The 21,959-nt window shown below is 43.4% G+C and overlaps 1 protein-coding gene across 1 annotated transcript in view; it reads right to left on the reverse strand.

Annotated features, from left to right (window-relative positions):
* Positions 1–21,959, reverse strand: part of GABBR2 (gamma-aminobutyric acid type B receptor subunit 2) — a 2,527,100-nt gene that overhangs the window by 1,021,860 nt on the left and 1,483,281 nt on the right. Inside the window, exon 7 of the mRNA XM_085606789.1 lies at positions 76–312. Within this exon, the coding sequence (XP_085462915.1) occupies positions 76–312 (237 nt within the window). The remainder of the gene's footprint in view (positions 1–75; positions 313–21,959) is intronic.

Below are 21,959 nucleotides of genomic sequence, written 5' to 3' on the forward strand. Positions count from 1 at the left end.
TTGATTTTCTAATAAGAAAAACATATTCCTGGAAAGCGAATATTATTTTCTACAGTAAAAGTAGCTTGCACTTACTGTCACACCAAAGAAGTTGGTTTCATTCATTGCATCCAAAAAGATTTTCCCCAGCTTATAGTCTGTGTAGTTGAAATCCAGGATCCTTTGATGCCTGCTACCAGCTCGGAGGTTCTCCATTGCCCGCTGCAAGGTCTTGGCGATCACCCATATGCCGTCATACGCGTAACCATGGAATTTACTAGACTCCACATCGGACCGCTTTTCGTTGTATTCCTTTTCATACTGCTGAGGAGTCTGAAGGGAAGCAAACAAAGAGAATTAGGGTTGATAACATCATCCGCGTCTCAGAAAAGTAAGCAGTTGTTTATAGTACTTGATCAAGTAACTTTTTAACAAAAAGTGTTTATTATCAATCTCCAGACCATACATACAGGCACAAAGTTCCAACGTTTCTAAAGAACATTGGCAAGGACGAAAGATGTGGTTTATAACCTAACGTTCTTCTTCACTGATTGTGTCTGTGTTGAGTGGATGAGTGAGGTGATAAAAGAAGGGATGTTTGAGATGATTCAAGTAGCACTCTCGGAAATATTCGTGGAGAATCGTCAATCGAGGCCATAGTTATTTGAAACAAAAAAAAGGCATTTCATATGGAAACGCTGACCTAACTGTAACTACCCAGTTTTTCAGTACACATATATTGAAAAAACACAATTAAAGTCCAGGTATTGTCACGAAGCAAAACCTGAAATCCACCAAAATTTGTTGGTTATGTTCAGGCCGGGACTGTCCTTTTTTTTCACTGGGCAGGTCCCCAGTGGTCTTGAGCCTTTGGAGGCCAGTCTTTAGAGCAGGGAGCTGTTTCTGAGGCCTATGTCATTTTCTCTAGCTTCCTCAGGTAATTATAGCAGGCACTGGGGAGGAGACTTCAGAAGAGAGAAAGAGACAGAAGGGAGAGCAAGGGAGAAGGTACCAGGGCTGGAGTGACATTTCTTTTCCAGGGCTTCTTTTGGTACCCAGCCCGGCCCTGGTTATAAGTAGATAAACTAACCATAACTTTCGCCCCAATCTTGAAATGCTCATGATCATGATCTTATCCAAAACATGTTAAAAAACATAATTAATGACATAAATAATATCATGACAAATGACATCATTAAATCATTAATGGAATCACTAATGACAGCAGCTAGAGGTTCTAATACTCTTCATTTGGCCATACACAGCAGGGAGCCACAAAAAGACCCTGTTCACAAACCTGTGTAAGTGCCCAACACACACAATACAGAGATTCGGCTGCATGCATTAGAGCTTTAGCCAGGACCTGAGGCCAACCATCCAAGTACGATAGATCCTTGCTACCCTTGGCTGTCAGCTGTTTGCAATGGGAACTGACTTCAGGTCCTGACCTACAGCTAGGTCCTAACAACAACCCTCAACTGGAGGGGAACACCTACTGCACTCAACCTTTAGCGAAGCTGGTATCAGGTGACCAACTTCCACTGCACATGGCCAACCCCTATTGGTACAGTATTAGGCACATTTTTCCCTACTTTATTTTGTTATACTTAACAGTCTAATGTAAACAGCAAGGCCCTGTGTCCAGCCACAGCAGGGGGCCAACCCCCACATTGCAACACCTTTGGCAGTGGTCATATGGGTTTGGCTCTAGGGCTTGGCCTTAGGGCAGGCTTTGTACCCAACCCCCTGTGGGAGACTACGCGCCACTGTGAACGCCCTTCAGCAGTGGGTTTTGGACGTAGTCTTGGCCTCACAACCTTTCATGGATGGCCAATCCCCGCAGCACGCAGAGTCTGGAAATGTGCAGAAGGGGTTGGCCACATTGCCTAGCCTGTTTCCATGCCTTGTGCCCACCTTCAGGAATCAGATAACGCTGTTGGCATATGAATGAATGAATTAATTAATTAAATCATTTATAGAGCGCAGCTTTCACTCTGAGGAACATCTTGGCGCTAAGGCGGGGGGTTCATGGTATGGAGGTAAATAGGCACAGTCGGGAAATGATCAGATAAGTGATAACACTTGATTGTCTGAAGCAGCAAAGATCCAGGTTTTCAAAAGTTTCTTGAAGATGGGTTCTGACTGCGCAAGTCTCAGCTGGGTGGGCAAACTTTTCAAAGCTTTTGTTCCCAGGACTGCCATTGACTTTCTCTCTCTGGACGTCAGGTGAAAGCAGTGAGGTGCTAGAAAGTTTTCAGAGGATGATCTCAGAAGCCGTTTGGTGACATAGGATTAAATTCTCGTCCTGAGGTATTTAGGTCCTGTTGACCTGAAAGTTCTAAAGGTGATTACTTGGATCTTGAAGAGAATCCTTTTGTGTATGGGAGGACAATGGAGGGTTTAAAGTGGTGCTGAAGCTTAGGACCCCCTTGACAGTTTTAAGACCAGCCGGGCTGCTGCGTTTTGGACTATCTGTAGTTTTTTCAGAACTGCCTTCTTGGCTCCTGCGTAGAGGCTGTTACAGTAATCACGACGAGACAGGATTAAGGTCACTGCGACGGTCTTTCTAGCTTTAACTGGAAGTAGATCAAATACATTGTTGATGGTTTCTATCATGTGGAAGCAAGTGCCGGCCACCGAGAAAGCTTGCTGGTGGAGGGACAATGCGGCATCAAATCTAATCCCCAAGTTCCTCACAGTATTCACTGTGTTAGGGGGAGGTGCTGTGTCAGTCGGCCACCACTGTTTGAGCATGAAGACGTTAGCTTTCCCCAGCAGCATGATCTGTTTTTTGGCTATTGCATTTGAGGTGGTTCGATTTCATCCAGTCAATTACCGCGGATAGGCAGCGCTGAAAATTTTCCTCTGCCGCTTTGGAATCTTTGTCTAGAGTTAGAATTAGCTGAGTGTCATCAGCATACGAGATAGACTCGATGTCAAAGAATGCAACCAATTTGAACAAAGGTACAATATATATATTGAAGAGTGTTGGGCTCAGGGCGGAGCCTTGAGGAACACCAGAGAGCAACTGTTTCTCTGTCAATTGGTAGTTGCCTAGGGTTACTATTTGTCCCCTGTTTTTCCAGAAATATTAGCCAGGCCAAGGCCTTGTGTGAGATGCCACTTTTAGCTAACTGGTCTCCCAAAATGATATCAGATATGCGTAGCAGAGGTGGTCCCTCGGGCCATGCTCAACATCGTGCAGGGAGTCGACTCCCACCGCCAACAGCCTTTGATTGTGAGCAACTATGGGTGGCCACCCCCTATTGCATAAGCCCTTTTGGAGTGCGCAATAGGAGTTGGCCACAGGGACCCTATCCAGCCAGACCCTACACCCAGCTCAACCTGCATGACCAACCCTCGCAGTGCATAGGGCTTGTGGCCATTTTTGTTCAGGATTTGAGGATTCTGTTATAGGATATGTGGGTCCATAGACCTATATAGGACGTTTTGTGGGGTCTGCTGTCCTTGGATGTGCAGACCATGCCAAAATCCCAGAATGGGTCCTTGAAGCTCACCATAGGCTTGCAGTTTCATGCCCTTGAAACGTGCCTTGAGTTTGCAGCCACCCAACAGGATTTATGTATCTTGGGAGCCACTCCAGTTCCAGCACTGGGATCCTACAATCCTGAGGCAAAAATCTAAAAATGTTCACTCTTGGGATCACAGTGTACTCACCCTGACCCCTTAAGTGCCCTTTCAAATTCTTTTTCAAGTTGCAGGAACTGAGCCCCCGCATCCTGTAATGGTTGGTGCAACATTGTCTTAGAGATGTGCACAGCCAAACAGATAATTCTAGTTTTGTGACTCTGTGGATCTGCAAACCCCAAATTACCAACTGGAGAAAAAACTCCCTTCTATATACAGACATCCATGAAAAAGCTTTTGCATAAAAAAGTGGATTAACAGTTAAGATATGTATCAAATGTAACCTCTTCAAGCCCAGCCTGCAACACATTTTAAATTCTTAAGTATTGAAAACTATTGAACGGATTTACACCAAACCAAGCAGTGGCACGTACATGAGTAAAGCTCTACTTTAATGCCTAATTTGATGTAATTTTGTTTGGGTGTTTTTATTGAGTACCAAATAATCCTAAGGGAGTTAAATTGGAAAGTGTCATTTTTGGGACAGCCCGTTTTTTGCTCCCCATTTGATGAGTCTGCACAAAGCAATTTTTTTCAAAATCCTGCAGAATCATCGTAGATAAATATATTTAAATCCACAAATTCAAGTGACAAATTATGATCAAATTTCGTTCAGATAGTCACCAACATAGAAAGATTTACTATTACCAGGATCATTAGTTGCTATATAGACATAGTTGACAGACCTTGATAAACCTTAAGGATTGTGGTGAATTATATGGTGGGGTTGTGAGACATCACTGTGTAATACACTAACAAAACCATCCTGGGTTCAGTCAGACTGGATTGTAAAACCTCTTACTCAACCCTGGGTAGCTGTGGCTTCGAGCAACAAGGCTTAAACAGAGGAACTAGTGTAAAGCATTTACAAGCACCAAGCAACAAAATAAGAAAGGCATACAACACAAAAGAAATTCAATCCCAATTTAGAAAAATATATTATATTTTTATAAATTTGTTCGACACCAAGACGAGCAAAATACACCACAGGTTCCGGAGATATAGATTTTTGAGTAAAACGTAAAGCTCAGTGCAAACAAACATTGGCAATTATAAAGTTTGAAAAGTTTTAAAGAGTTGTGTTTGGCTACTCTGGCGCCAATTCCGACAGGGAGAAAGTCAGCGAGGCCAATAAGAAATATTCAGAAAGTCACCTGGTCACCAAACCAGTCTTAAGTCCAATTCCACACTTTACACAAGGACCACTATACACTTCATTAAAGTGGTCCTGATGCTGAGGATACAGGATGCTGACTATGCTGAAAAAGGCTCTGGGTGCTGCGCAGTCGAGAGGTGTCTTCCCAGGGTTATTCCTCAGTTCATGGCTTAGGTGGGGCGACTTTGACCACAGAAGTCAGGAACCCTGGATGTCCTCTCCAAGCCAGTGGAATTTCAGTGAGAAATGGGCCACCGGTCTCTGGTTACAGCATGTCCAGTGCTTTCCTTTGGTGCAGGCTAGTATCCGTTATTGATATAGGCATAAGATAAATAAGTAACAAGAATGACTTTGTTGTATATAATATTGAAAATGATTCAGTTCTGAAATGATGAGAGTGTGAAATAACTGTAACAAGTCTCTTTGAAGTTGCATCAAAGGCAGCGAAGGGTATTAGGCTCACCAATAGGACAATTACTTTTTAACTCTTCGAACATCATCATCTACCTCAGCATCACTTCAGCATCACTTTTCTCAAGGAGGATTGTTTTCCAACAGCTTGAAATTGGATCATGGCTTACTTCTACCTACCCAGCTAAGTTCCTTAAAATCTATGTAGTCCCACCAGTAAATATGGAACTTAAGATGTTTACTTCTTGTCCCAGGCTAAAGAAAAAAGATGGTAGAAATTCAACCCAGTTCTTTGAAGAAAGGAGCGCCTGCCCCAGAGACACAACTATTTAACTGGTTCATTAAAACTGTAAAATATGTATTTTTATGACTAGCTCTTATACTTTCTGTTAAACAATACTTAATTGTATAAGAATTGGGCCAGACCACCTCAGACCATCTCAACGTTTTGCCAAAATATAGTTTTATTTTTACACTTGATTTAAATTCAGCTCCCAATTTTACCCATTAATCCTTAGTCATTGATTATTAATGTTGATTTTCATGTTATCATAACCGCTACTGCTTATCTCACCAGACAGCAGCTTCCCCTAGTCTGCTACGTTTTCTGCTGTGGGAGTTCAGTTATTCCAGATTGCTGTAGCTCAAGTTGGCATGCCTTCTGTTCTATCAGTTTCAGTAGGTATTATAGACTACTTTTCACCCTGTTGTCACAGTCTATCGCTACTCCTTTTATTAAACGTTTCCTGCTGAGTATTGCATCTCTTATGATCCTTGTCCATTGCTGCTTATTGTCTGTCACTTTCTTAACTTTTCCACTAAACCTGCTGTAGGGCTCTTCAGTTGCAGTGTCAGTCAGCAAGTGGTGTGCAGAAACATGCCTGACTCTGAGCTCACCCTCTCAATCCTTTCTAATGAAATAGCAAGGCTCTTAGGCAGTGGCGGCTGGCAGGGAGGAGGGGTGGTGAGCGGAAGAGGGTGGCGACAAAACATTTAAAAAAAACACTTACCTCATCACGACCGTCTCCATCTCTCCTCTGTCATTTCTTCCTGATGAGCCCCAGGAGTGCACAGGCTCCCCTAAGCCAATCATAATGCTACAAAGCAGCATTGTGATTGGTCTGAGTGCTGTGGTTTGGCCCTCAGACGGGAACAGGGAGCCTGTGCATGTTCCCCAGCAGGCTGTGTATTAAAGCCTGGTGGGGAACATGCAAAGTGCGAATGACTGCTTGGCTGGGCCAAGACTGCCAGCCAAACCGTCATGCGCTCGTAGAGTGTGAATGAACCCCTCCTCCCAGGCTTTGACACCAGCCCCGCCCCACCCTAACCCAACCCCATACCAAAGAAAAATAAAATGATAACAACAAGGTTATTATCATTTTATTTTAACTTTTTCCTCCTCCGAGAGCAGTGGGGCTACACTCTTCCACCTTAGCGGAGGAGCCGCCCCTGCTCTTAGGGTTGGCTGTGTTAGACCTGGCATCCTTGGTGTGGTTTCCCCTGTCTTTTTGCCTCTACCTCCTGTATTTTTGAGAGTGTGCTGGAATTCGTTTCTCCTGGTTTATGTACTCTGGACAATTTACCACTGCTGATCAGTGTTCAAGTGCAAATGCTCCCTGTGTAAATTGCAATTCTGATTGGTTCTCCGTGACTGGCATATTTGATTTACTAGTAAGTCCATAGTAAAGTACACTATGTGTGCCCCGGTCCTGTAAATCAAATGCTAATAGTGGGGCCTGCAGCACTGGTTGTGCCACCCACTTGAGTAGCCCTGCAATTGCAGTGTCTGGGAGTGGTTTTAAACTGCCATGTCAATCTGGCAAGTTCACCCACTTGCCATGCCGTGACCATACCTCTTACTACATGTAAGGCACACCTAAGGTAGCTCTATGGGTAGGGTGCAGTGTATGTGAAAGGTAGGACATGTGCTGTTGTGTTTTACACATCCTGATAGTGAAATACTGCCAATTTCGTTTTTCACTAGTGCACGTAATAGCTCTCCCATAGGCTATCATTGGAGCTGCTTTGTAACATTCTACAAGTGTAACTTTCAATTGGGAACAGCTAGAGGTTTGAGTTTGGGTTCTCAGATCAGGATTTAAAACACATCTTTTAGTGAAGATGGTTCTTAAATTATGTGTTTTTAAATTCCACTTTTAGAAAGTAGGCATTTTCTTGTTTAACAATCTTGTGCCTTTGCCTGCCTGTTGTGGAAATGTGGATTTTCCTGGTCAGTTATGTCCCCTATCTTGGACCCCAACGGTTCTATGTGCATGTCACAAGTACATGTATGTTTCCCTCCAGTTCCAGTTTCCAAAACGCAAACATATGTGCGTCCACCGTCAACATGTTCTCTGTCAGATCCGCCATCAATGGGCTGGATATTCGATTCCTAAGTATGAAAGGCCACCGACTTTATATGGCTAAGTTACTCCATTTTTACAGTTCAGGCAAGTAGGCCCGATTCTGTCCTCAAAGCCTTCCCTGCTCTCTGTCTCTGACAGCTTCAGCTTGAGCTCGCATCTGTATCCATGAACTTTGTCCTACTCCCTGTGCAGCTAACGGTGCCTGCCTCGGCCAGTTTTCGCCTGCCTGCCAAGAAGCTGTATTTCACCTTCGAATTATCTACTTTGCTCTTCAGCCGATGCATTCCTGTCCAGTGATTTAGGTAAACATTTCCTTTAGCTCACAAGCAAAGGACTCGGCCTTTCCGTCCTCCTGCAAGTAATTCATAGCCCTGTTGCCATGGAAAGTTTTCTGCCCCTCGCATCTCATATAGACACTTAGACGCTTGTACACGCACACACAGTCAGTATAGAATAGATTCTGTCCGAGAGTCTTTTCTTGTGGATAACATAGTTCTCTAAACATAGGATGTTAGATATGATTTGGGATTAGGTTGACTTGACCCCCCAGACTTCTCGTCTCCACATGTAGAGCTAAATGTCAAGTCCCCGTCACCCCCTAGTTGCACGTCAATCACACGTCATGCTGCTGCGCGCGCATCTATGTTAAGTATTATCTTATAGATCCACCTATGCATGATAATCAGAGCCAATCATGTTTCTTTCTGCTCCTTATTACGCCTAGTTTCGATTACGTACCAGTATGTCATTCCTCTTATCAATTGTTACGCCTTTTGCATTCATTTCATTGTAATGTAAGACCTATAAAAGTTACTTCTTGTCAATAAAGTATTGTACTTCACTTCCTGAACCCTCGTGGTGACGGAACCTGAAGGCCGCCACTCGAGTCGGCCATTTTGGAATAAAGCCCATTCAGAAAATCTCTTATACCACGGATTCTGCCTCTTGTTATTCTGAGCTATTTTACTTTATTTTAGATTCCGCATGAAATTCAGTCAAGGTAAAAAGAATTATTTACCACATAATGGCGCCCGAATAGGGACACTTTCTCATCTCACGCGCCGGCGGTGTGTTGCAGGCCCGGTCTCCTGCCACAGCTGGACGGACCATAAACGCGTACCAGCAGGATTTCCTGTAAGCTCCCTCCGGTCAAGCGGGGGCGACTGAGGCTGCGATCAACCCAGACGAGGCGGTGAGAAGTGCGAAGTATCCCGACCAGAGCCTAGCTGAGAGAGCAAGATCCGAGGTATACAGAGGCCCACCAGGTTTTCGAAATCCCGATGTCCAGAGGGTCCGCTGTCCGCAGTCATCGAGTCCCGTTCATTCTCTGAGGCCTTCCGTTTCAAGGAGCTACTCGGTGAGTACCATCGCCGGGGAGGCGTGTTGACGCGCACATAGGTTGTGCCGGTCAAGACGGATTTGGGTACACAAATCCGGTCTGCACTGTTTAGCAGTGTATATGTACTGTTTAGCAGTATATCAAGTATTCCGAAGTATCTAGTTATCGTCAAGAATTCTGCTTGGTGATTAGTTATGCAGACTGTCATCATTGTTGGTCATTTTTAAAGGTTAAAATGTTTAATGTTTAAATGTTTAAAGTGTTCAAATGTCTTGCATATCGTGGTATGAATGATTGTTCATTGTTCACCGTTCATTATTGTGTTTTTCGTATTAAGTGAATTCAAGAGTAAGTATCAGATCAGTTGTCAAGATGCCGCTCTTTTCGAAGTTAAGACAGATTACTACTAGAAAAGGGGTGCTCGAAGAAGCAGTTCCTATTCCTCCTAGGGACACCCCAGGGCATTTTATGTATCACAAGCATGGCTTAGATGCCATATTGTTTCTTGATCTATGGGTAGATTATACCAAGGGATTGCCGGAAAGTCAAAGGTGGCCCGCAGCGGGAACCTGGGATGCAGAGTGCATCATGAAAGTGGAGGAAGAGTTATGGAAAAGAAAAGTCAGACAGTCACAGAAAGACGCTGTTGAGTTATGGCGTAAAGAATCTCATAGACGTACAGAAAAAGCACGTAGACAAGAAGAGAGGAGTAAAGAGAGTTCAAAGGAAGTTCAAGAAAATATATTAATTGAGGAAGGTATCCGAGTAAAATCAGAACAAGTAGATAGACAAAGAAACGCTCTTATGAGTGGTATGTATCCTCTCCTAGCCGAAGGACTACCTAAGGCTGTTCCAGAGATGCCAAAAGACTTGCCACCCCCATTATTTCCAATTAAGGTACATCCAAAAGGGCATCCCAGAACCGCAGAAGATGTTTTTCTTTCCTCATATCTAGATGACGCAGCTCCCGAGTATGCTAACCCCACACCACATAGACCGTCTGGCGGAGGGGTTCAACGTCAGGATCAGGTATCTGTCCCCGTGCAACAGCAAGTCCCGACACGAGCTCCGGCAAGCACATCTGTTTCCGCATCTGTCCCCGCAATCGATTCTACAGTGGTATCGACACCTATAGTTGCTGTGTCACGTTCGACGAATCCATTCACACCCGACGCCCCTGAAGGGGCCACGGGAGGTGCAAGCAATACTTTTACGCCACCTAGAATAAATAAACTTGTTTTTCAAGAATCAGCGCATTCACGTACACCCAAATTCGTAAGTGAACGTACGCTTAAGGAACTCCTTATAGATTGTAGATATGACCCGGTGGTCGGTAAAGAGGACGAAATGGTCCTGGCATCATTACGTATCAGACGAGCCGCAGAGTATTTAGCGAGGTTACCAGGAATGACTACGCATCTAGATAAAATATATCATTTTGTCCAAACAGGGCGAGACCCAGAATGTATTAACAGAGCTATGGAATTCCAGAAAGTAGAGATACAGGGGGAACTGTTACGTTTCCTCATAAACTGTGTGATCAGAAATCAAGACCGTCCGGGGGTAGACCCGAATACAATGCTTATTCTTACAAAATGGAGCCAGAATATATCAGAAGGGAGACACGATAAGAAAAACTGTATAATAGCCATGTGCCGAAAAATCCGTAGAGAAATAGAACGTATTCACGAAGAAAGATTGGAAACAGGCGAGTTCGAGCAAGATGAAGTATCCGAATCAGGGAATTCCACAAGACAGTTAGAAACCATAGCATACGTAGGCAGAGGAAGATCCTGTAATAATACTAGATGTTTTTCTGATCCCATACACTCAGAATGTCCAAATAATAGCAGAACGTATCCGACGCCTGTAATAAATTTAAAGTCTCCTGAACATCTGTTCCAAGCCGCAGATAAACTACTACGAGAACGAAGGGGTTACCACCTCCTCGATTCCATGGATGAGCAAGAATTGGCCAGATCAGCCGTTCACTGGATTGACAGTCCTGAAAAATACGGTGATGAGACCGTAGCACACACGTTTTTTAACCTTAGTGCAGATGAACAACGTTTAGCTGGAATCTATATGATTCAGCAACTCCTTATACTATATAAGAGCCAACATGCTGACCCTGGTCCTTTACCTGATATATTAACGGAACTACTCACGAACAGATGGAAAGGTTCTAGTAACAAGTTAATTAAAGAAATATTAGTGTCACGTAAACAGTATGTCCTTTTTGTAAGTCCGGATTCTTTCTCGCTGCCCCGCAGAGAAAGAACGCCGTATTATATGGATAGACAAAATCCCTTACGAGAAGTGCACCCAATAAAAGGCGAAGACAATGAGTTTCACCGTGTATTTGTATACACACCCATATCAAAAATTGAATTGTTAGAAATGAAGAAAGTAGTACCAAGTCATGACAAAGACCCAGCGGGTTTCCACCGAGAAATTAAGGACATGTTGCTGATGGGAGAGTATACCTATCCTGATATCATGACGATATTAAAGGTGCTCTTACCTGCTGGCATTTATGAAAAACTGAAAGAAAAAGAGTGGGAAGTGGGAGACCAAAAGATAGATTGGACAGCATTAGAAACGGAAGAAAAGGCCCGAGCTGCAGGTTCAGGGCTCGGGGATAAAGTCAAAGCATTACCAGGTTTACTAGTACAAGTACTGCCACGTTTATTAACTACGAAAAAGGAAGATTGGGGTGCAATCACGGCCTGTAAACAAAAGCATGATGAAGACACAAGTGACTATTATGCCCGATTTGAAAAATGTTTTGGAATAAATAGTGGTATAAAAACAAGTAGTGAGTCGTATCCACATTTATTTGTGACAAAATTAGTAGAAAATGCTTTACCTCCAGTAAAGAATAGAATATTGAAATTCGAGAGTACCTGGCAAAGTAACACTCCGTCACAAATGCTACAAATGTTACAGTATCATCACAATAGAATTAGAGATGAACAAGAACACGAACAAAGACGTATGAAAGATACAAAAATGAAAATGCTAGTGTCTCAGACAGTACCGGCTGAAGGACATAAAAAGGGTATGACACATTCCGATTCAGCAGGACCGGTAAAAGGGACATGCAATTATTGCAAAAAGCCAGGTCATTATGTACACGATTGTCCAGTTTTAAAACATAATATCGCCATAGGTAAAACACAAGAAAGATCACAGCCACTCAGACAAGATCAGAATGAACAAGGAGCTATGCCGCATTCCCAGGCCATGCCAGCCGCACAACAGCCAATACAGTTTGTGCCAGCTGCACCACCGTTGCCTGTTACTGCCACACAAACCACAACACGACAAATGTATCAGACTGCACAGTATGAATATCCTGAGTATCAGCGTTACGCATGAACCAGCCTAGAGAGGGAAGTTGACTTACCGCTTATCGAGATTCCTGTAGATCAAGAAGGACCTTATGTACATAGTGAATTATTAGGTCAAGATAGAAAATTCTTACTCGATACAGGGGCAAGTCGTACAACTATAAAACGTAGTGAAGTTCCAGGGGCACCCCTCTCAGGCTCTCAAAATGTTTCCCTTGGTTTTTCAGGAAAACCTATTGTTAACGAAGTATCACAGCCTCTTCCACTTACGATAGGACCTTTGACACGAACTACAGATTTATTGCTTACTAAATCATGCCCAGAAAATTTGTTAGGAATTAAAACTTTGAAAGCCCTAGGAGCCATAATATGTTGTTCTCCGGGAGGAATAAGGTTGTTTTTACGTGATTTTAAAGGTCACTATGTGTCTAGAGACATGGATCCCCGACTACAGACTTTACCAGCGCATCTATGGGCACAAGGCCCTACTGATGTTGGTTGCATGAACATTACACCATACCGAGTTACACTCAAGGCAGGAGTGGTATTACCACGAATGCGACAATACAAGTTACCGCAAGATGCTGTAGTGGCTTTGCTTAAAATCATTGATGAGTTAATTGCCCAAGGAGTAGTTGTAGAAACAGACTCCAATGTATGTAATTCGCCGATAATTCCGATTCTTAAACGAACTGACCCTACTGCTCCGCCAGTATACCGATTGGTTATTGATTTGCGTGAACTAAACAAGTGCATTGTGCCACAATTTCCTGTGGTCCCCGATATATCATCATTATTGACAGCAATTGATTCCGAAGCAACATTCTTTACTGTAATTGATCTCAAGAATGCCTTTTTTAGCGTCCCAATAGATCCGGAAAGCCAATATTTGTTCGGATTCAGTTTAAATGGGCGCAGCTTTAAATTCTCACGCGCTCCCCAAGGATTCACAGAAAGCCCCAGCATCTACAGCCAAGCACTGAAACGAGAACTTGACAGTATCCACATGCCAGTCAACACTGCACTGCTTCAATATGTCGATGATCTGCTGATCACCGCGAGAAGCGAACCTGAATGTGAAAAGGCTTCTCTAACAGTTTTACATTTTCTAGCCGACAAGGGGCACAAGGTGTCTCCTTCTAAGCTGCAATTCTGTGTCCAGCGAGTTATTTATCTTGGTCACTCGCTGTCCAAGGAGGGAAGGCAGCTTACACCAGATCGCATCCAGTTAATTGCTAACATGTCAATACCCCAGACACAAAAGGAGGTGCGGGCTTTCATAGGCCTCACTTCATATTGTAGGCAGTGGATCCCTCAGTACGCATTTCTAGCAAAACCACTCATTCAGTTAACCACACAGGAGACAGCCACATCGACTGTTCTCCCTTGGACTCAGGAACATACACAAGCTTTTGAAAGCCTAAAGGAAGCTTTATGCCAAGCACCTGTTTTAGCAACACCATGTTATAGCAAACATTTTACACTCTTTGTCACAGAACGCGAAGGTACTGCTTTGTCAGTGCTCACTCAGGATCAAGCAGGATCACGCAAGCCATGTGCTTATTTTTCCAGTACATTAGATCCCGTAGCTCAGGCTTTGCCCGCGTGCCTGAAATCAGTTGCAGCAACAGCTTTAGCAATCAGACAAAGCGATGCCATAGTGTTAGGACATCCATTGACAGTACAAGTACCACATGCAGTAGAAGTTCTTGTGAACCGAACACAAACACAACACTTGACCATAGCAAGACTTACCGGTTATGAACTGACATTGTTTCAGCCACACATAGAGATCCGACGGTGTAATACATTGAATCCTGCTACACTATTACCTGTAATTGGAACAGACCCACTAGCTCATGATTGTGTTGAAATTATTGAAATAAAGACGAAACCTAGACAAGACTTGACAGACGTTCCATTGTTAGATCCAGACCTGACGTTGTATGTAGATGGATCGTGCATGAGAACAAGTACAGGAGAGTTAGTGGCCGCGTATGCAGTCACAACAGACACTGAAGTTATTGAGACAAATTGTATAGATACTTTGTCAGCCCAAGCAGCAGAACTTATTGCTCTAACACAAGCCTGTATTCAAGCCACAAATAAGAAAGTTAATGTATACACTGACTCACGTTATGCATTCGGAGTTGTACACGACTTCGGCGTGCTGTGGCGAGAGAGAGGTTATTTAACCTCCCATGGTGCCCACATTCAGCACGGAACCCTCATTCATGCCTTGTTAGACGCAATACATCTACCAACTGCCATATCGATCATGAAGTGTAAAGCACACACGAAGGTTACTGATATCATTTCTCAAGGCAATGATTTAGCTGACAGAACAGCTAAACAGACTGTTCAGAATCGCACATTAGACATGACAAAGCCAATAGTTCAGACACCAACACAGTGTATGACAATTAAGGATCCCGCACTTGACGTAATTGACATACAGACACATGCTACTGCAGAAGAATTAAAGAAATGGACTGAACTAGGAGGGATCCAGACAGATCAGGGATGGATGACAAAGGAGAAATCTGTATGGTTTCTTCCTGACTCTATGGTCCAAGCCATTATAGCTACAATTCACAGCCCAGCGCATTTAGGAGAGAAAGCTATGCTAGATAGCATTCAACACATTTGGTTCAACAAACATTTACGAGCAGCAGCTAAACAAAAAGTCCGTACCTGTATGATATGTTGTCAGTTCAACCCAGGAAAAAGTGTTCCCGTAGAACAGGGTGGATTCCAGACTCCTGATCATCCTTTTGAAGTGCTCCAAATGGATTATATCCAGATGGAACGATGTCGAGGATTCAAATATGTTCTGGTAGTTGTCTGCGCTCTGTCCCGTTGGACAGAGGCGTACCCGGTTTCAGATTACACGGCCCCGACTACTGCCAAACAGTTAGTTCGAGAATTCTTCCCGCGGTACGGTTTACCACGTGTTGTATATTCAGATAACGGCCAGCCTTTCTCATCCGAATTAATGAAACATGTCTCACTTTTGTTGGGATATCAGTGGAAATTCCACTGTGTCCGACACCCCGAGGCAGCAGGTCTCGTGGAACGACATAATCAAATTTTGAAAATCAGATTGTCTAAAATATGTAAGGAGAAAGGTGTTGACTGGATAGTAGCATTACCAGTTGCACTATTTTACATAAGAATGGTAGCACACTCTCGAACAGGGCTATCCCCGTATGAGGTGATCTTCGGAAGGCCACCAAATATGTGGGGGACGCCTATACCACGTAAAATAACTGATGTTAATTGTAATATGCTGACAGATTACTTGGCTTCCTTGATGTCTGCACTACAATCTTGTCGTTCACAGGTAGCTGCAGCTTTTCCTGACAACACTGAGGTGAAACCCCATGACGTTGCTCCGGGGGATCTGGTGTTTGTGAGGAATTTCGATCGGAAAACCCAATTGGAGCCCAGGTGGAAAACACCGAAGCTAGTCCTGCTGACCACAAGAACAGCCGTGAAAGTGGAGGGCCGCAAAGGATGGATACATTCCAGCCACGTTAAGAAATTTCATGGACTATCCTCGGATATAGACACTGTGCCCTGCACTCCCTCACAGACTGATTCAAAACTTCCTTTTGTTGAACAGAATGACTCTCAGTGCTATAAATTAAAGCTTAGGCCCAAACAGTCGAGCAATTTGATTGTTTAAGTCCTCTCCAAGGTGAAGCGGTTGAATTGTCTCCGACATGTATCCCTTGGACCTGAGTAGAGAAAATACCCGAGAAATGTTGAAACGACAGGCGTATTGTAAATCACTGCGTAGCTACTGTATGAGGACATTATTAATTTTATTTTTATTGAGTGTTTTAATAATTATTACGAGTGTGATTTTGCACATATATCATCCTATTTCTAGACATGTTTATAATGTTGCTGCTGAACATTCTTTTAGTGACCTACTGCCACATGAATTATCTTATAGACTTGCGCTGCGCAATAACACCTTCATTAGTATGTTACATCATGCCCATCAGACTAGTAATGCCACCAATTGTTGGGTGTGTGGCCGACTCCCTCCCTATCAGAATAACAAAGGAGTTCTGCCTTTCTTTCCACATCCGTTCACACACAATGGCTCCTGTGGAGCATGGTTTAGTTTACTAAATTCCATAGACCCAGACACAGCAGTTTATCAACAACATTGGATATGGGGAAATCTGAATCTAATTTTATTCAAAGTCTGTCATCCTAATAAGGAGGGTCACCCCAGTAGAACAGGAACTGATCTAGAAAATGAAGTGTATAAATTAGGTAATTTTACACCTAATCTTATGATTCTGAATGTCAAATCCGAAGTTGAACTAATTCTGCCCACTATGTCAGTATTTCCAGTTAAGGGTGAATTATGTGTAAGAAAAGTTGGTTCCATACATATGGGCCATAGCCAATGCGTTACTACAGTAGAATATAGTGATCAAGGTAAATCTTCATTTAGAGCTTCTCGCCATTCTTACTTTATATGTGGTCAGACGGCATATATGCGTCTGCCTCTAGATTGGGATGGTACCTGTTACATAGCATTCCTTCTGCCACCTGTTTTCCTAGCTCCCCCTGATTATTATCGGAATGTTCATTTAGTACACAATAGAGAGCGAAGAGATCTCCCAGTTGTCGATTATACTGAGACGGCATGGGACAAGTATGTAGATTTCAATAAAGGTATCTTTCCCTATATAGGTACAATATCAAATAGTAAGCTGATACGTAGACTAACCAAGACTCTCGAAGCTGTAGTAAACGAGACTATAGCCGCCCTAGGCAATCTGACAGAGGAACAATCAGTGATGAGAATTGTTGTTCTCCAGAATCGTCTTGTCCTTGACGTCATCCTGGCCGATAGGGGCGGAGCTTGCAGGGTCATCGGATCCAGCTGCTGCATATTCATACCAGAAAATTCACCATCTGTATATAAAGCTATAACGCGCCTTCATAAGATTGTGAGCCAGATACACGAGAATCCAGGCACTTGGACGTGGTCCGGGTGGTTATGGAGTGTGATATCAGCCTGGGGATGGAGAGTTCTATCCTTCCTAGGTATTGGCCTTCTTATACTCTTCAGTTGTTGTTTATGCCTGCAATGTGGACCAGCGATTTGTGGTCTGTGTGCCACATCATGCATTCCATATCAAGGTTCTCGTTCAAAATGCCGGAAGAAGAAGGAAGAAGAAATGATGCTCCATGAGCAAATCGATGGAATGATGAAGATTGATATCTCTTGAAGGGCAAGTAGGGGGACAAGGAGGGAATGTGGAAATGTGGATTTTCCTGGTCAGTTATGTCCCCTATCTTGGACCCCAACGGTTCTATGTGCATGTCACAAGTACATGTATGTTTCCCTCCAGTTCCAGTTTCCAAAACGCAAACATATGTGCGTCCACCGTCAACATGTTCTCTGTCAGATCCGCCATCAATGGGCTGGATATTCGATTCCTAAGTATGAAAGGCCACCGACTTTATATGGCTAAGTTACTCCATTTTTACAGTTCAGGCAAGTAGGCCCGATTCTGTCCTCAAAGCCTTCCCTGCTCTCTGTCTCTGACAGCTTCAGCTTGAGCTCGCATCTGTATCCATGAACTTTGTCCTACTCCCTGTGCAGCTAACGGTGCCTGCCTCGGCCAGTTTTCGCCTGCCTGCCAAGAAGCTGTATTTCACCTTCGAATTATCTACTTTGCTCTTCAGCCGATGCATTCCTGTCCAGTGATTTAGGTAAACATTTCCTTTAGCTCACAAGCAAAGGACTCGGCCTTTCCGTCCTCCTGCAAGTAATTCATAGCCCTGTTGCCATGGAAAGTTTTCTGCCCCTCGCATCTCATATAGACACTTAGACGCTTGTACACGCACACACAGTCAGTATAGAATAGATTCTGTCCGAGAGTCTTTTCTTGTGGATAACATAGTTCTCTAAACATAGGATGTTAGATATGATTTGGGATTAGGTTGACTTGACCCCCCAGACTTCTCGTCTCCACATGTAGAGCTAAATGTCAAGTCCCCGTCACCCCCTAGTTGCACGTCAATCACACGTCATGCTGCTGCGCGCGCATCTATGTTAAGTATTATCTTATAGATCCACCTATGCATGATAATCAGAGCCAATCATGTTTCTTTCTGCTCCTTATTACGCCTAGTTTCGATTACGTACCAGTATGTCATTCCTCTTATCAATTGTTACGCCTTTTGCATTCATTTCATTGTAATGTAAGACCTATAAAAGTTACTTCTTGTCAATAAAGTATTGTACTTCACTTCCTGAACCCTCGTGGTGACGGAACCTGAAGGCCGCCACTCGAGTCGGCCATTTTGGAATAAAGCCCATTCAGAAAATCTCTTATATCACGGATTCTGCCTCTTGTTATTCTGAGCTATTTTACTTTATTTTAGATTCCGCATGAAATTCAGTCAAGGTAAAAAGAATTATTTACCACACTGTGGAATCAACATCTGGTTTAGACAGACTTGTTTGTGCATTCACTATAGACAGCCACACAAAGGGAGTTAAGGTGTGCCCTACATATCCTGACAGCCCATCACTAGGCTGATGGGCCTTCCTGAGCTACAGTGGTGGGAGGAGCTGTCACCTACACCTGAATAGGGCTGGGCCTAGCCTTTCACAATGCAGTTACCACCCCCTGGAGTGTGTCTGGAGCCACGACCAGGCAGGACAAGAACTAGTGCACTACAAAAAATCTGCTTGAAACCATCACAATCGACGCATCACCCGTCCAGCGCCTGTTTTTGTGATGCAGCACCGCCGTGCTGGAGAAATTTCCAGACACCACTGCTGTGTGGCCGAAGAAATTGATGCAGCGTATGTCAGGGGCCAAAGAAAATGCTGCAGCTGAGTTCAGCACACCGTGTCTCTGAAGTCCGAGAATCCTGCACTGACTCCCATGCCGACCCTGCTGTGCGGCTGAAAGAATCAACACATTGTGGGACCGCAGCTGAAGAAATCTATGCAGCGCCTGTTTGCTGCTGCCCCATCAATCTCCAGGACGTCCAGATTTCCATGCCTTGCATCTACGCGCCAAGTTTTTCCGACATATCACCCGCAGACCAAAACCGTCTTCGAATTTGACACATCGCTTCCACCTACAGTCCAGAATCGACGCAACACTTCTCCTGCGTGCAGCAGACTGACGCATTGCCTCCCCACGGACTCAGGAACTGAACCAACGTATCACTGTGTTTTCCCAAGGTTCCCTCCTCTGCAGCTGTTTTGCCTTATGGATTTTGATGCATCTTATGGACTTTGGGTTAAATCACCACATCCATAGAGTTCTATGGACAGAATTGCTTGAAACCTTTTAAAAGTCATAGTTTGAATTCTGTATATTGGATTTTTATTGTTTTGGTCTTGTTTGGTTTATATAAAGATACTTTATTTTTCTAAACTCGTGTGGTGTCCATTTGTAGTGTTTTCACTGTGTTACTGTGTCTGTTATGTACAAATACTTTACACATTGCCTCTGAGACAAGCCTGACTGCTCGTGCCAAGCTACTAAGGGAGCAGAGGTTATATCGGTGTATAACTCCCTTAGCCTGACTAGAAGAAGGGTCCCTACTTGGATAGGGTGCAAGTCACTGCCAACTAGAGACCCTCATTTCTAACATGCTGCTCCAGGCCCTCAGTCCCACCCTCCCACTGTCCTCAAGTTTTGTACACCTCTCAGGGAAGGATGGGGCTAGTGGGTGAGGGGAAAGGCCTGATGGCTCCAGGTTGTTAGTCAGTTATGGGTAGAGCTCTGACCTCTTCCGCTCACTTTCACTCACTAGTGAATTTGGGGGCTTGCAGCCCCAGGTCTTTAGTAAAAGTGTCTCTGTCAGTTATAAAGTTCCAGGGTCTCCAAACCCCACCTTAACTTTCCTCTAGTGTGGCCTAGGGGTGCCGGAGACTGACCGCTCCATGTCCTCTATGAGAGTGTGTCAGTCCGTGCTATACAGACCCTTGTTCAGATGCCAGCAAACCGTACATGTTTACCACTGCCTTGGGCCTACTATGAATAATTTCAATGCTTTGGTATGACTTTGATGCTGTGGAAAAAGACGTAACTTGTATTTGGCTTTAAAATGGTGAGGATATATTTAAGCATTTTAGGATGGGCTATCATGAGTGATTTAAGTTAAAGTGTAGATATTATCTCATCTGACATGGACAAGAGCCTGTTATGTTGGTCGGGGGCTTCCTTCAACCACATAAACGCAGCTAACTACTTTTATGAATTTTCTCTCCAGGAGTTATTGGCTTGGTGTGTAATGGTCAGGGAAGGACACATACACTTACTTTAGAGTTATAAGTTACAAAGTGTTTACATGTTCATGAATCACGTAAACGGCACACCAGTCCTTAAGCGTATGCATTTGATCATGGCATTTCACTTTTATAAACTGAGTCAGTGTCTCTGCTTAGTTTGTGCATCCAAATTTCCACCAAAACAATGGAAAGGCTGATGTTTTTTTACCCTGATTATTTCCATCCCTCTTTCGGTTGAGATTACAATACAGCCTTATAGCCTAACAGTTTAAATAAGGCAATATCACAATTTAAGGAATCAAAAATTGGACTTATATATGTGGACAATTAAAGATGGGGTTTTAATAAACAAACATGTAGAACGTACAATTATTATGCAAAAGGCAAGTGAGCAAAACCATGACAGTATAGAGGGAAATCAGCCGATTTCCTTACCACAGGCAAGTGACTTAAAAAGTGACTTTGCAATATGCGTGAATATAGGTGAACAGAAAGTCACATAAGTTACATATTATACTCCACAATTTACAATCAGTATAGAGTTAAAGATGTGGGTATCGACTACGTTTCAATCCCAGTAGGAATATCGGGATCTCATCAGGACTAAAAGAATAAAACAAGTGCCTCGGAGGTTGCCTGTATAAGTGTGAGGGAGAAAAGAGGGGAAGGGGAGAGGAAGACATAAGCAGGGTTGATGTTAGTTAATTAGGAGAAGGATAAGCGTTATGGAGTAGGAGAAGGAAACTTAAAGAAGAATAAGGGAGAAGTAGAAGCAAGAGGGGGCAGATGTGCCAAGAGATGCCTCAAGGGGCAGGATTGGTAGAAGTAAAATTAGAAGGCAACTTTCGAGGCACTTGTTTTATTCTTTTAACTCTGATGAGATCCCGATATTCCTACTGGGATTGAAACGTTGTCGACACACACATCTTTAACTCTATACTGATTGTAAATTGTGTAGTATAAGATGTAACTTATGTGACTTTCTGTTCACCTATATTCACGCATATTGCAAAGTCACTTTTTAAGTCACTTGCCTGTGGTAAGGAAATCGGCTGATTTCCCTCTACCCTGTCACGGTTTTGCTCACTCACCCTTTGCATATTAATTGTATGTTCTACCTGTTTGTTTATTAAAACCCCATCTTTAATTTTCCACATTTAAAAGTCCAATTTTTGATTCCTTAAATTGTGATATTGCCTTATTTAAACTGTATGGGACCCTTGTTCTTTAAAGCATACGTTCATGCTTGGTCCCGTCAGACCGATAGGGTCTCCTTGTTTTTTCGTAATAGTAGTAGGCAATATCAGCAATTAAAGGCCTTTTCTAGCATTATAGGCTTAAACTGACGGCAATGGCCTATAGCAATAGAACACGACTTTAATAGCCGGTATAGCCAGCTATAAGGCTATTAGAACAT

This window comes from Triturus cristatus, chromosome 5_2 (assembly GCF_964204655.1).
Source record: "Triturus cristatus chromosome 5_2, aTriCri1.1, whole genome shotgun sequence".
Classification (NCBI taxonomy): domain Eukaryota; kingdom Metazoa; phylum Chordata; class Amphibia; order Caudata; family Salamandridae; genus Triturus; species Triturus cristatus.